Raw genomic sequence first — 13,651 nt, forward strand, 5'->3', positions numbered from 1 at the left:
TTTTGATAGAATGAGAGAGTGTGAGAGAAAGTATAACGCAGGTATAACTGCTTTTGGAAGTCGAGTTATTATATGAGTTTGGGAAACACTTTTATAAGGGGGGATTGCTGAAGTGAAGGGCGACATGGAAGCCAACTTACATACTACGTATGCCTACCTATGGGATGGAAATGGATAATGACCTTTGTCTGGGCAGTTACTCATTACGTCGTTTTCTTACGACCTAGTACTAATACCAGATTTACTCAGTTGTGGTTAATGCTTATATTGCTTTTTAGTTGATGACGAGGTTTTCTGTTCTGCACCCGCATATGAATGCGTTGGGACTCGTTGAAGTAAAGTAAATGAGGCTAACGGCTATGCATACATTACATGATCTTGATGCTCCCTTCGCTCCTCGGTGAGATATATTTCTCCCTCAGTCAGACTTCTTCTCGCCCTTGCTGGACTCATCTTTGGACTTGTCGTCGTCCTTGGGCTTGTCCTCTTCGGACTTGTCCTCTCTGGACTTGTCATCTTTGGACTGGTCGCCCTCCTTGGCTTCTTTGCCATTTTCGCCTTGGGAGTCGTCCTCTTTCTTCTCCTTCTTCTCCTTGTCTGAGCCTTCATCCTTGTCATCTTTTCCTTCTTCCTTCTCGCCCTCGCCCTCCTTGTCACTGTCATCCTCCTTCGCCTTCTTCTTCTTGTCCTTGCTTTCCTCATCCTCATCATCCTTCTTGTTCTTGGCAGCGTCATCTTTGCCTCCCTTCTTCTCCTCCTTCTTCTTCTGCTTCTTCTTCGCCTCCTCCTCCTCCTCCTTGGCCTTCTGAGCCTTCTCCTTTCGAATCCTTTCCTTCTCCTCCTCCTCTATCTTCTTCCAGTTCGTGTGCGTGTCCGCCAGTCCGGGCTGAGTCAACTTGGCCTCCATGCTCTCCTTTTTAAGGGCCCCCTTCTGCGTGATCTTGGCCCGCCCGACGAGCGAGATGAAGATGGCCAGGCCGACCATGGCGGTAAGCAGGAAGCGGTACTTTGCGTACCAGGTCGGCGCCCAACCCAAGCGCGTGGCCCGGGAATCGGCGTAGTAGAGGGCGACGAAGGCGCCGAACTGGGCTGTCAGGGCGTATTCGACGGGCATGAGAAGCGTGGGCCAGGCGGCGATGGGGGCGAGGAGGCCGATGCCGTAGCGGAAGCGGGTGCGGTCGTGCTGGGGCGCTTTCTCTGCGTACTCGAGGCCCTGTTGATGGGTTAGAATGGGCGAGATGCAGCTGCGGCGTAGAATATCGGGTATCATACCCAGTGAATGGCTCCGAGGAAAGAGATGATGACGGCGCCGTAGCCGAGCTGGAGCGGCTCGAGCAGGTTGAGGAGGTACTGTGCCGTTCCGTGGTCTAGGAATATGGTGTTGTAAAACCTATTAATCGACGGGATCTCGGTGTTGAGGTTGACGGCCAGGTAGATAGTCGAAAGAGAGGTAGCGAGATAAGGCAGCGTTCCAGTAAGACCGAGGATGTGAGATTCTCGAGGGACTGTGTCCAGACGGAAGGTATCCTTGACAATATTCTATGACAATCTTTAGCCCCGTTAACAGCCAAAGGAATGGGATTTGCTTGTACGTACAACATCTTGCTGGAGACTCGAGTTCATGTTGTGCGTGTCTTTCGCGCCGCCAGTGTCAGGCTCCAGGACAGTTCGCACGCTGCTAGTGGCAGAAACATCTGGTCTTGGTTCCAGCTTCCGGGTCGCTGGGCTGTCCGTCTCCTTGTCGGTCGGCGGTTTTGGAGGGCCATTGGACGAGCTGGCGAAGCGGATGGTGTTTCTCGTCGCGTCTATCCGGTACCGTGGCTGTCGGATTGGCGATGCTGGTTTGAGGCCGGCGAATCTCGCGCCAAACGCCCTCTCCGAAGCTCGAAGGAGCGAAGTTCTGAACATGTTGGTGTCGAATCACGCAGGTGGAATGTTTGGTATCTACTTAGGTAACAGAAGAAAGGAAAAGACCTCTAGAGTGAATTGGAAAATGCGAAGCTACATGCCAGTGGAGGTGTGAAGTGCCCGTTGGCCTCCTTTTGTCGACAAGAGCTGGCTACGAGTAATATGGAGAATCGCATCCGGTTTCTGTGGTGCCTCAGCTCGGCACGGCTATTCGGATTCGAAGAATCGGATAGCTGGAGTAGCTTTATCATGCAATCGCTAAAGAAAACCCACGATAAAACAATGGGTGCGATCATCGCAGCAAGCTCCGATGCAGTGATGCTATGATGACATCCATTTGGGGAGAGAAGCCATGACGTAATGGCCACGCGCCTGGAAGCGTGGGACGGGAATCGGGAGAGGCTGCGAGACTTCGACATGAGTGGCTGTGCTTTGTTTAGGGGAGAAGATGGATTGTTATGGAGATGTTGGATGGAGCATAGAAAACGGGATTTTGGGACATTTACTGTAATGTAGAAATCTGATGAGGATTGTGGGTGATGATGATGCTGTATTTCGGTGCAAGATATCCTAGCCACCTGGCTTCACGTAGATATTACAGTAGAGGTTGTGATTGCTGCCTCTGGATGAAAGATGCAAAACACCGAGCCATGCGCGTGATGACCGTTTCTCTTTGGTAGCATCAACCATCCAAGCAATGGATGTATTTGATGCCATTCCATCTGATCTCTTGCATGGCAGACGGACGCCTTAGTGACGCACCTGTTGCGCGCATGAGGCAGCACCTGTGCAGCGTTTGCCCCAGACTCGCTTCGTGGCCAAAACAGGAAATCTGCCACCTTCTGCCCAGCAGTCAGACAGGACAGGATGAGGTACCTTATCCAGACAGAAGTAAGGTAAGGTATGGGATACAGGCCATCCAGGTACCAATTGCAGCATCCTCAGATAGAAAGAGAACCACTCAAAGGCAGCCCACCTCATCTGCTTGTCAACCGTTGGATCTGCCGCTTCTCTTTGTTCTCAGACTGTCCACATTAAGTTGCAATTGATGATGAATTCGAGACACTCGGAAGGTCATTGAGCACTTGGCACTTGGCACTTGGCCCAGGTCGCGATGGTGGGGCAGCCCCTTACGTCATCCAATTCCGTCATTGAGCCTGCAAGCGCTCTTGACCGGCCCAGCCCAGGCACTTCCACTTGCAGCTGCCGCTAGAGTTGCAGGGACTGCTTAGCAGGCCGAGCGCTGTGGCCGCAGCCTTGCAGCGCTGTAGCGGGCCTGTAGCTGAGGCCGAGGGGCGCTGCAGCTGCTGTGATCATCGTGATGCATAGCCCTGGAGGTTGATCCTGCCGAGGAGCTGAGTAACACCTGGGGCTCTTGATGTTTACCTGGCTACCTACTCGCTCACCTTCTGAGGCCACTCTCTGTCTCTCGTCTCTGTGCCCTGCCCTCGAGATTTTTCATCACCACTTGACACCAAACTCACGGCTGCGGCATCAACCCCAGGGGCCACACGAATTACCTTCTCATCGATACTCGTCCTCTTCCGCCCTGCCCCTCCTCAAGTCGGGCTGCCACGCATCGACGCACTCCGCACCGGTTCGCAGCTCCAGCCAACCATTGACACCACCAGTTCGCGCCCAATCTCCCCACCTCGAACTGCGATTTTCACAATTTCAACGCCCATTCAATCCCGACCCTCAAGACACCAAGATCTTTTCCCCTCTGCTCTTGAACCGCTAAAACAGAGAGACAGCGGATCGCGACCCTCGGCCGGCGAGCACTCTTTGTGCACAGCCCAGATCCCGCCAATGTCCCGCCGATAGATCCTCGACGGACAGACTCTCTCCAACCTCCGTTTCCCCCCAGCCCGGGTTACGGCACCACCACCGCAAACATGTTGGAAGGACTCGTCGCCGGCCTGCTCAACCGCTTCCTGGGCATGTACGTCAAAAACTTCGATCCCACACAGCTCAAGGTCGGCATCTGGTCTGGCGACGTTAAGCTCCGCAACCTCGAGCTGCGCCGGGAAGCTCTCGACCAGCTCAAGCTGCCCATCAACGTCATCGAGGGCCACCTCGGCGAGCTCACGCTGTACATCCCCTGGTCCAACATCCGCGGCGCCCCTGTCAAGGTCTTCATCCAAGATGTCTACCTGCTCGCGAGTCCCAGGGAAGAGGCCGAATACGACGAGGAAGAGGAGCAGCGCAGGAAGCAGCGGCTAAAGATGGAGAAGCTCGAGAGCGCCGAGCTGATCAAGGAGCGGAACAAGGCCGGTATGAGCCAGGAGGAGCAGAAGAAGAACCAGAGCTTCGCCCAGAGCCTGGCCACCAAGATCACCGACAATCTGCAAATCACCGTCAAGAACATCCACATCCGCTACGAAGACTCCATCTCCGCCCCGGGCCATCCCTTCGCTCTCGGCGTCACGCTCGAGGAGTTCAGCGCCGTCAGTGCCGATGGCCAATGGAAGCCGACCTTCATCCAGGAGTCGTCTACCGTCACGCACAAGCTCGCGACCCTGGGCTCGTTAGCCGTGTACTGGAACACGGATTCGGAACTTTTCAGTAGTGGCCGCGAAGCTCCCAATGCCTCCCAACACACCATGTCTCATACCGAAATGGTCGACAAGTTCAGGGGCATGCTTCAAAATATCCACGACTCCGATTCGAGCAACCAATTCATTCTGAAGCCCGTCAGTGGCCAGGCAAAGATTGAGCTGGACAAGTCTGGCGACATTCACGCGCCCAAGTTCAAGGCCACGCTCCTCTTCGACGAGATTGGTGTCGTGCTGGATGACGACCAGTATCGCGATGCCCTGATGATGGTCGACCTTTTCCACTACTTCATTCGCCATCAGGAATACAAAGCACTCAAGCCCAAGGGAGTCACTCCGAAAGAGGACCCGCGCGCCTGGCTGCAGTTTGCGGGGAATGCCATCCTGAGTAAGATTCATGACCGGAATCGCAGGTGGTCGTGGGACTACTTCAGAGAGCGCCGTGATGACCGCAGGCGGTACATCGAGCTCTTCAAGAAGAAAAAGCAGGGGCTGCAGCTCGAACCCGACGAAGCCAGCGACCTCGAAAAGCTCGAGTTCAAACTGAGCTACGAGGACCTGAGATTCTGGCGATCGTTGGCCCGGAATCAGCTGAAAAAGGAGAATGCCGCCGCCCTCAGCAGACAGCCTCAACAACCGCAGCAGCAAGGCTGGGTTGCGTGGATGTGGGGTTCAAAGCCGACAGGGACCATCCAGCAAAACGAAGAAAACACACAGATGACGGAAGAGCAGCGGAAGGAGCTCTACGAGATGATTGACTGGGATGAGAAGACTGCGCTCGCGGAGTCCGTCGACGTTCCCCGCGAGGCCATCAACATGTGCATCGAGGCGGCGCTCGGCGCCGGCAGCTTCACCCTCAAGAAGAGCCCCCATCACAACACCATGGATCTCCTAAGCCTGCACTTCGACGTCTTCAAAGCCAAGGCTCTGCAGCGGAAAGATTCGGTGCTGGCTAGTGTCAGCCTCGGTGGTCTGCGAGTCAATGATGGAACGACTCCCGACTCTCTGTATCCAGAGATTGTTCGAGTCAAGGATGCCCAGACGCGGAAGCCAATCTCCCTCGAGGAGCTGGAGACTACCGACGAGGAGCCGTTCTTCGAGTTCGAGATTGAGCAGAACCCTCTAGAGCGCGAAGGAGACATTGCCGTCGTCGGTAAGCTGAAGCCTCTAGAAGTCGTCTGGAACCCAAACTTTGTCGTCGGAGTTGTCGACTTTTTCCGGCCTCCCGAGAGGCACATGGAGTCCATCGCAGCCCTGATGGAGACGGCCGGTGCCACAGTCGAGGGCATCCGAGAACAGACGCGCGTAGGCTTGGAGTTTGCGCTCGAAGAACACAAGACGATCAACGCCGAGCTGGATCTGCAGGCGCCGCTCATTATTGTCCCCGTCAGCATCACATCTAAGCAGTCCACCTGTCTCGTTGTGGACGCAGGTCACATGCATGTGAACAGCCAGTTGGTGGACGAAGAGACATTGAAGGAAATCCAGTCGAAGCAGCGCCAGTCCTACAGCGAAGAAGATTTCAAGCGTCTGGAGTCTGCCATGTACGACAGGTTCATCGTCAAGTTCACCTCGACTCAGGTTCTGATTGGCCCCTCGATCGAGGAAACCAAGGCCCAGCTCACCACCAAATCTGGCGGATCGCAGCTACATGTGGTGGAGGAGATCAACGTCGATTTCGTGGTGGAAATGTCAATTCTGCCCAAGGCGCCTAACCTCACCAAGCTCAAGGTCTCTGGCCACTTGCCCATGTTGCACGCCACTGTATCGGATGCCAAGTACAAGAATCTGATGCAGATAATTGACGTCGCCATTCCAAGATTTAACCACCAGGACGAGCAAACGGTGACGCCACCTGCTGCTGCTCAAGGAAGACCATCTTCACGCCATTCCTCCCGACCGCGGCTCCTCAGCACTTCCTCCAGTCGGTCGGCGCTCAAGACGACGCGGGACCGCAGACAGTCCGCGTTCCCATTCCTCCAGACTTCCAGCGCCGTCATCTTGGAGGACATTGATGACGACGACGACGATTTCGAGGATGCCGAAGACGGAACTCATGGCGACCAAGTCAAGATGCAGCAGCGCAGTTTCGAGTTCAACTTCAAGGTGGACACCCTGAAGGGCTCGCTCTATCGGAGCGATCCGAGTCGGTCGGCGCCCGATGTTCTCCTCGTCGAGCTGGTTGCCGAACGGTTTGACCTTTCCTTCTATACTCGGCTGTATGACATGGCGGCCGAGGTGTCCCTTGGGTCAGTGACTGTAGATGACTTTGTCGACGATCCGTCTGCCGAGTTCAAGTCGATCGTGTCTACCGGCGACCGAGAGGACCTGCAAGCTGGGAGAAGTCTTGTCCACGTCAAGTTCGTTAGGGTGAACCGCCAGTCTCCAGAATTCATGCCCGTGTACGAAGGAGTCGAAACAAACATAACCACGACCATATCCACCATCAACTTGGTAGTCACTCGAAAGACTCTGCTCACACTGCTCGACTTCATCCTCGTCACCTTCACAAGCAATAACGGTGACGGGCAGTCGGGCCAGGCTAGCCCTGCTCAAATCGACAATGCTGACGACGACGATGTAGCAGTTGAAGGCGTCGTTATACAGGAGCCGAAGCAGAACACGAATGCAGCTGGCTCAATTCGCGTCAAGGTTGAACTGAAGAGTATTCGCCTCATTCTAAACAATGACGGCATCAGACTGGCAACGCTTTCTTTCAACCAGGGTGATGCCGGCATATTCCTTAGGGGCCAGACGATGCGCATCTCCGCCAAGCTCGGCGACCTGTCTCTCATCGACGATGTAAACTTGGGCGTTTCAGAGGGCTCACAGCTCCGGAAGCTTGTCACCATCCAGGGCGATGATCTTGCCGATTTCCGCTATGAAACTTTCGATCCCGAGAACCCCCAGGCGTACCCCGGATACGACAGCTCAATATTCCTACGCGCAGGATCCGTCAAGGTCAATTTCGTCGAGGAACCGTTCCGCAAAATCATCGACTTCTTGGTCAAATTCGGAAAGATGCAGGCGCTGTACAACGCCGCCCGCCAAGTTGCTTTGAATAGAGCAAACCAGATTCAACAGAGCCCCAGCAAAATCAAGTTTGACGTCGTGGTCAACACGCCCATCGTCGTCTTTCCGCGGGCCGTGACCCCTGGCCGACCCCAGCGCGATCTCATCACAGCTTACCTTGGTGAAATTTATGCACAGAACAAGTTCGTCCCGCTCGATGATAGTCACAGTGCAGCCGTCGCGATGAAGGTCTCTGCAGGTATCAGGAACATTCGTCTCACCTCGGACTTCCATTATGCCGATAACAAATCTGAAGAGTTGGAGATGATTGACCACGTCGACCTTGGATTCCATATTACCCATGCCGAACATACCGACGGCGCGAAGCGACCCGAGACTGAAATCGAAGGAACGCTGTCCGACCTCAAGCTTCACTTGACTCAGCACCAGCTCAAATTCTTAATGGAGATTTCGAGATCAGTCCCTGCTGCCTTTGCCGGAGATGGCGACGCAAACGCGGATGCCGAACGGGCAGTTGATGACCAGACTCTGGAGCGTGCTAAAGCCGCGCCTTCAGACGGTGAATCCAGTGGCAATGAGCAACCGCTGATCAGCCTCAGCCCCGAACTTGGCTCGCTTTCCAATGCGTGGACCAAGCTGGATTTCGTCTTCAACGTCAATACCGTAGGCCTTGAGCTCATCATGGCCCCTGAGGACGGCCCGGTTAATGACGTGGCCGCCTGCAGTCTCTCGCGCTTCTCTCTAGACGACACACGAGTCAAGACGAGGATGATGTCTGACGGCTCATTAGAAGCCGAGGTCCTGGTTCGCTCGTTCACAATCTACGACAGCCGCCCTCGGGAGACAAACAAGTATCGCCGGATCATGACGTCTTCCAACAAAGAAGCGCAGCAGCTCATGGCCAGCGTGACAATGTCTGGCGGCAAAGAACGCGACATCATTGCCATGGCTACTATCGACAGCCCTCGTGTCATTTTTGCTCTCGATTATCTTTTCGCTATACAGAAGTTTGCCACCGAAGGGTTGACAATGGAGGAAACCAGTCCGCTGGATACGGAAAGCATTCTGAGTTCTCCCGAGGAGTCGGACACGGAATCGATGCAAGTCTCTTACTCGCAGCGGCCATCTATCAGCTCTCCACGGCCTAGTATCTCTGCAGCAGATGCCTCGCTGGAGACCCAACAGCAGAAGCCGGCCGCAACCCCTATGAACATTTCTTTCCGAGTAAATCTGGTGGATGCCCAAGTCATCCTGATCGCCAACCCGCTCAGCTCCAGTTCAGAAGCAATCGTTCTTGGAATCCGCCAGGTTCTTCTCTCTCAGCAACATGCCCTCACGTTTCAAGTTTCCCAGATTGGCATGTTCTTATGTCGGATGGACAAATTTGAGACTTCCCGACTGAGAATCATTGACGATTTCTCGATCCAAATGAGCATGAATACTCCACAGCCAAACTCGACCGACATCAATATAGAGATTGAGCCACTCATTCTGAGGCTCTCACTGAGAGATATCTTACTTGCGCTTCAGATCATCGGAAGAGCTGGAGAGTTATCCGGAACGGAGCCCAAGGGACCAAGAGAATCAGCTGCCGATCAAAAGGCGAAACAGCTGCGATCAAACACCAGGCACAGGGCGTCTACTGGGCGCGGTGGTGCTTCGACAACGGCAAAGAGCAGTCATAGGACAAAGACGATCGACACTTCAGCAGGCTCGAAGGCGGTGGGATCTGCTCAGAGACCCTCCGCACCCTCAAAGAACGAAAACGTCTCTGCTACCATCGATGGCGTCCGCATCGTACTGATTGGCGACCTTCACGAACTGCCAATTCTCGACGTTGGAATTCAGAGCTTCACAGCGGTTGCCGAAAACTGGACGTCGAATCTGAAAGCCGAGGCGGCTGTTGACATGTATTCTAACGTGTACAACTTTTCCAAGTCGAGCTGGGAGCCCCTGTTGGAGCCCTGGCAAGTTGGCCTTGGAGTGGCCAAGGACCCGGTTTCTGGCCTTCTCTCCGTGGACGTGGTGTCCAAGAAGACGTTCGATATCACAATCACAACGGCAACGATCGCGTTGGCTTCCAAATCCTTCGACTTCTTGACGACCACTGAGAATGTACTCGACAAGCCTCGAGGCGTTGAAGCTCCATACAGAATCCGAAACTACACCGGCTTCAATGCCATTATCGAATCCAAGAGCCCAACCAGCTCTGAGCCGATCACGGTGCATCTCGAAGATGGCCAGGAAGCTCCGTGGAGCTTTGAGCACTGGGAAAAGATGCGTGAGAGCATCCTTGCCGAGACGCAGCCGACCGATGTAGGCATCAAGCTCGAGGCGAGCGGGTTCGATCCCATTAAGAATGTTCGGTTGAACCGTGAGGGCGAGTTCTTGTACAGCCTTCGACCCAAAACCGACAATGTCTTGCATAAACTCTGTGTGGAAGTGAGCTTGGGTGCGGACAACGTCAAATATGTCACTCTGCGATCCCCCCTTGTCGTCGAGAACGCGACGCAGATTCCCGTGGAGCTCGGTATCTATGATGCCCAGGAGGGCCATTTGCTCAAGATTGAAAAGATTGCCCCCGGAGAGTCCCGGCCTGCGCCGGTTGGAGCTGTGTATGAGAAGAGGGTACTCGTGCGGCCAGACAGCGGGTTTGGGTATCAGTGGAGCGCAGAGCAACTTTGGTGGAAGGACTTGCTGAAGCGTCCGACGAGGCAGCTGGTTTGCAAGGGAGACGGCGATGACCCCTTTTACTTTCAGGCACATGCATCGTTCAACAACGCCAATCCCATAACTAGGTAAGCGCGTCCTTTCGTCTATGCTCCCCATGTTGTTTCGTTATTCCACATAGACCGACGGTGACTGACTTTCCATCTCTTCCTAGGGTCTATCCGTGCATGAAGATTAAGCTGTCTGCGCCAGTTACGCTAGAAAATCTGCTCCCGTACGATTTCAAGTACAGAATCTACGACAAGAACACAAAGAAGGACTGGTCGAACTTCCTTCGAAAGGGCGGTGTCAGCCCCGTCCACGTCGTTGAGCTCTCTCATCTCCTCCTGCTCAACATCGACATGCAAGATACCGTCTTCAAGCCCAGCGACTTCGCGATCATCAACTCCGGTACAAACGAAGATTTCCGCAAGGAGTCTCGCATCGTGGTCAAGGACGACCAAGGCCTTTCTCTCAACCTCAGCCTCCACTACCACAAGGTTCCCAACAGCGGTGGCGCCTTCAAAGTCACGGTGTACAGCCCATATGTTATCCTCAATAAGACGGGGTTGGATCTCACGGTCAAGGCCAAGAGCTTCCTTCAGCAGGCGAAGTCGGCGGCTGGCCAGTTCCCCCTCATGAACACGTCGAATAGCAACCGACCAAAGGCGCTGCCATTCATGTTCTCGTATGGCAACGACGACAATCGCAACCGAGCTCTGCTCAAGGTGGCGGATTCTGAATGGAGCAAGCCTCAGAGCTTTGATGCGATTGGCAGCACGTCCGAGGTGGTCCTCAACTCTGGCTCTAATAGAAACAAGGAGATCCACCTCGGCATCACCATCAAGTCAGGAGACGGAAAGTACAAGATGACCAAGGTCGTGACGCTTGCCCCACGCTTCGTGCTCAAGAACAAGCTCGATGAAGAACTTCTTATTCGGGAATCGACCTCGTCGGGCTACATGACACTGGAGCCTGGCGCGCTACAGCCGCTTCATTTCATGCAAAACTCTCCGGTTAAGCAGCTGTGCCTTTGCTTCCCCGGGATGAACAACCAGTGGACGTCTCCCTTCAACATCGCAGATATCGGAACGACTCACGTCAAGATAGCCAAGGCGGGCCAGCGTCAACGCCTCATTCGAGTGGATATTCTCCTCGAGGACGCGACCGTTTTCTTGCACTTTAGTTTCGAAACCAAGAACTGGCCCTTTTCCATGCGAAACGAGAGCGACACCGAGTTCACCTTTTACCAGGCGAACCCCAACGTGGAAGAGGACGATGTGGAGGACCGCAGCGGCTGGAAGCCTATCCGATATCGTCTGCCGCCTAGAAGCATCATGCCGTACGCATGGGACTTCCCAGCTGCCAAGTTCCGCGAGGTGGTCATTGCGACGGCTGGCAAGGAGCGGCACGTCAAGCTGGCGGAAATTGGCAACCAGTTCCCCATGAAGTTCACGACCCCCAACGGCACGCAGAAGATTATCGACATCAACGTCGCTGCGGATGGTCCCACACAGACTCTCATCCTGAGCAACTTCCGCCCGAGCCAGAGTCTCTACAGACAGAAAACGCTCTCCAGGACGAACACCGGACCGGAAGCTTTCGAGGTCAAAAATCAAGACACCGATGCGAAATTTGTCGCCCAGCTCAAGCTATCTGGCATCGGCATCTCCTTCATCAACGCTCAGCTGAAAGAGCTCGCATACGTCACTTTCCGGGATGTACAGCTGCGCTTCCTCGACTCTCCCGTGGTCCAGACGGTCTCGCTGGCCATCAAGTGGATGCAAATCGACAACCAGCTGTATGGCGGGCTGTTCCCCATGGTTCTCTATCCGAGTGTGGTGCCGCAAAAGGCGCAAGAGATTGAAGCCCATCCGTCGCTCCACGCCATGGTCAGTCGGGTAAAGGACGACTCGTACGGCGTGCTGTACATCAAATATGCAAGCATCCTGCTGCAGCAGATGACGGTTGACCTCGACGAAGACTTTGTGTTTGCTCTGCTGGACTTTTCAAACGTCCCCGGCGCAAGCTGGAGCTCGGTAGATGAGGAGGGCAAACTCTGCGACGAGGACCTGGACATTCCGGAGCCCACTCAGCAGGAGCCTGGTCAAGACATTTACTTTGAGGTTCTCAACATCCAACCGATGCAGATAGACCTCAGCTTCATGCGGACAGAGCGTATCAACGCGGAGGACAAGACATCAACCCACAACCCTCTCATGTTCTTCCTGAACGTCATGACGATGGCCATTGGAAACGTCAACGATGCGCCGGTGCGGTTCAATGCCCTGATATTAGAAAATGTCCGGGTATCGACACAGGTCCTTATCCAGAACATCTCCAACCACTACAGCCAGGAAGTCATGTACCAGATCCACAAGATCCTGGGATCTGCCGATTTCCTGGGCAATCCCGTGGGGCTGTTCAACAACATCTCGTCTGGCGTCAACGACATATTCTACGAGCCGTATCAGGGCCTGATTCTCTCGGATCGGCCCGAGGAATTCGGCATGGGCATTGCAAAGGGCGCCGCGTCCTTTGCCAAGAAGACTGTCTTCGGATTCTCCGACAGCTTCTCCAAGTTTACCGGCAGCCTGAGCAAGGGCCTCGCCGCGGCGTCCATGGACAAGCAATTCCAAGACCGGCGACGTATCACTAGAGCGAGGAACCGACCAAAGCACGCATTGTATGGCGTGGCGGCTGGTGCCAACAGCCTGTTCACGAGCGTTGCGTCTGGCGTGGGAGGTCTCGCACTCAAACCTCTGGAAGGCGCCGAACAGGGAGGTGCTCTGGGCTTCTTCAAGGGCGTCGGCAAGGGTGTGCTGGGTTTGGCAACCAAGCCTGCAGTAGGCATCCTGGACATGGCCAGCAACGTCAGTGAGGGCATCCGCAACACGACGACAGTGTTTGACGGAACCGAGCTGGATCGCGCTCGATTACCCCGCTTCATACCCAACGACGGCATTGTGCGGCCTTACAATCCCAGAGAGGCACTCGGACAGTACTGGTTGAAACAGGTGGACAATGGGCGATACTTTGACGAGCAGTACATTGGCCATCTCGAGCTGCCCAAGGAGGACATGGTCGTCATGGTCACCTTTGCGCGCATCCTGTTGATTCGATCACGGCGACTGACTAGTGAATGGGACGTGCCCCTGAAGGATGTGCAGACGATTGCAAAGGAGCGCACGGGCATCAGCCTGTCGTTGAGAGATGGGGCGAATGGGCCGTTTATCCCAGTGGGAGGGGGCAGTGAGAGGACCTTCCTCTACAAGATGCTCGGCGTGGCTGTTGAAGAGTTCAATCGGAGGTTTAGGGGAGGCGAACGATGATTGGTGCTTTCTTGCATTGTTTTAGTAGCATTATAGTGTGTTATCATTGGAGAAAAGAAAAGGGAGATTGACAAAGAGGGAGATTGGGTTGACAGAGGTTTGATGATTGAATGA

The 13,651-nt window shown here is 54.6% G+C and overlaps 2 protein-coding genes across 2 annotated transcripts; one reads left to right on the forward strand and one right to left on the reverse strand.

Annotated features, from left to right (window-relative positions):
- Positions 1–418: 418 nt before the first annotated feature.
- Positions 419–1,908, reverse strand: CCMA1212_006574 (uncharacterized protein; the record flags this gene model as incomplete). The annotated part of the gene is made up of 3 exons (XM_073703786.1): positions 419–1,213; positions 1,273–1,539; positions 1,597–1,908. 3 exons carry the CDS (start codon positions 1,906–1,908, stop codon positions 419–421), a joined length of 1,374 nt encoding a protein of 457 aa, XP_073557870.1.
- Positions 1,909–3,803: 1,895 nt separating this feature from the next.
- On the forward strand, positions 3,804–13,537 carry CCMA1212_006575 (Vacuolar protein sorting-associated protein 13; the record flags this gene model as incomplete). The annotated part of the gene is made up of 2 exons (XM_073703787.1): positions 3,804–10,294; positions 10,381–13,537. The coding sequence occupies 2 exons, from the start codon at positions 3,804–3,806 to the stop codon at positions 13,535–13,537; spliced, it is 9,648 nt and encodes a 3,215-aa protein (XP_073557899.1).
- Positions 13,538–13,651: the final 114 nt, after the last annotated feature.

Source organism: Trichoderma ghanense (genome assembly GCF_004382785.1).
Source record: "Trichoderma ghanense strain CCMA-1212 chromosome Unknown scaffold_7, whole genome shotgun sequence".
Taxonomy (NCBI): Eukaryota; Fungi; Ascomycota; class Sordariomycetes; order Hypocreales; family Hypocreaceae; genus Trichoderma; species Trichoderma ghanense.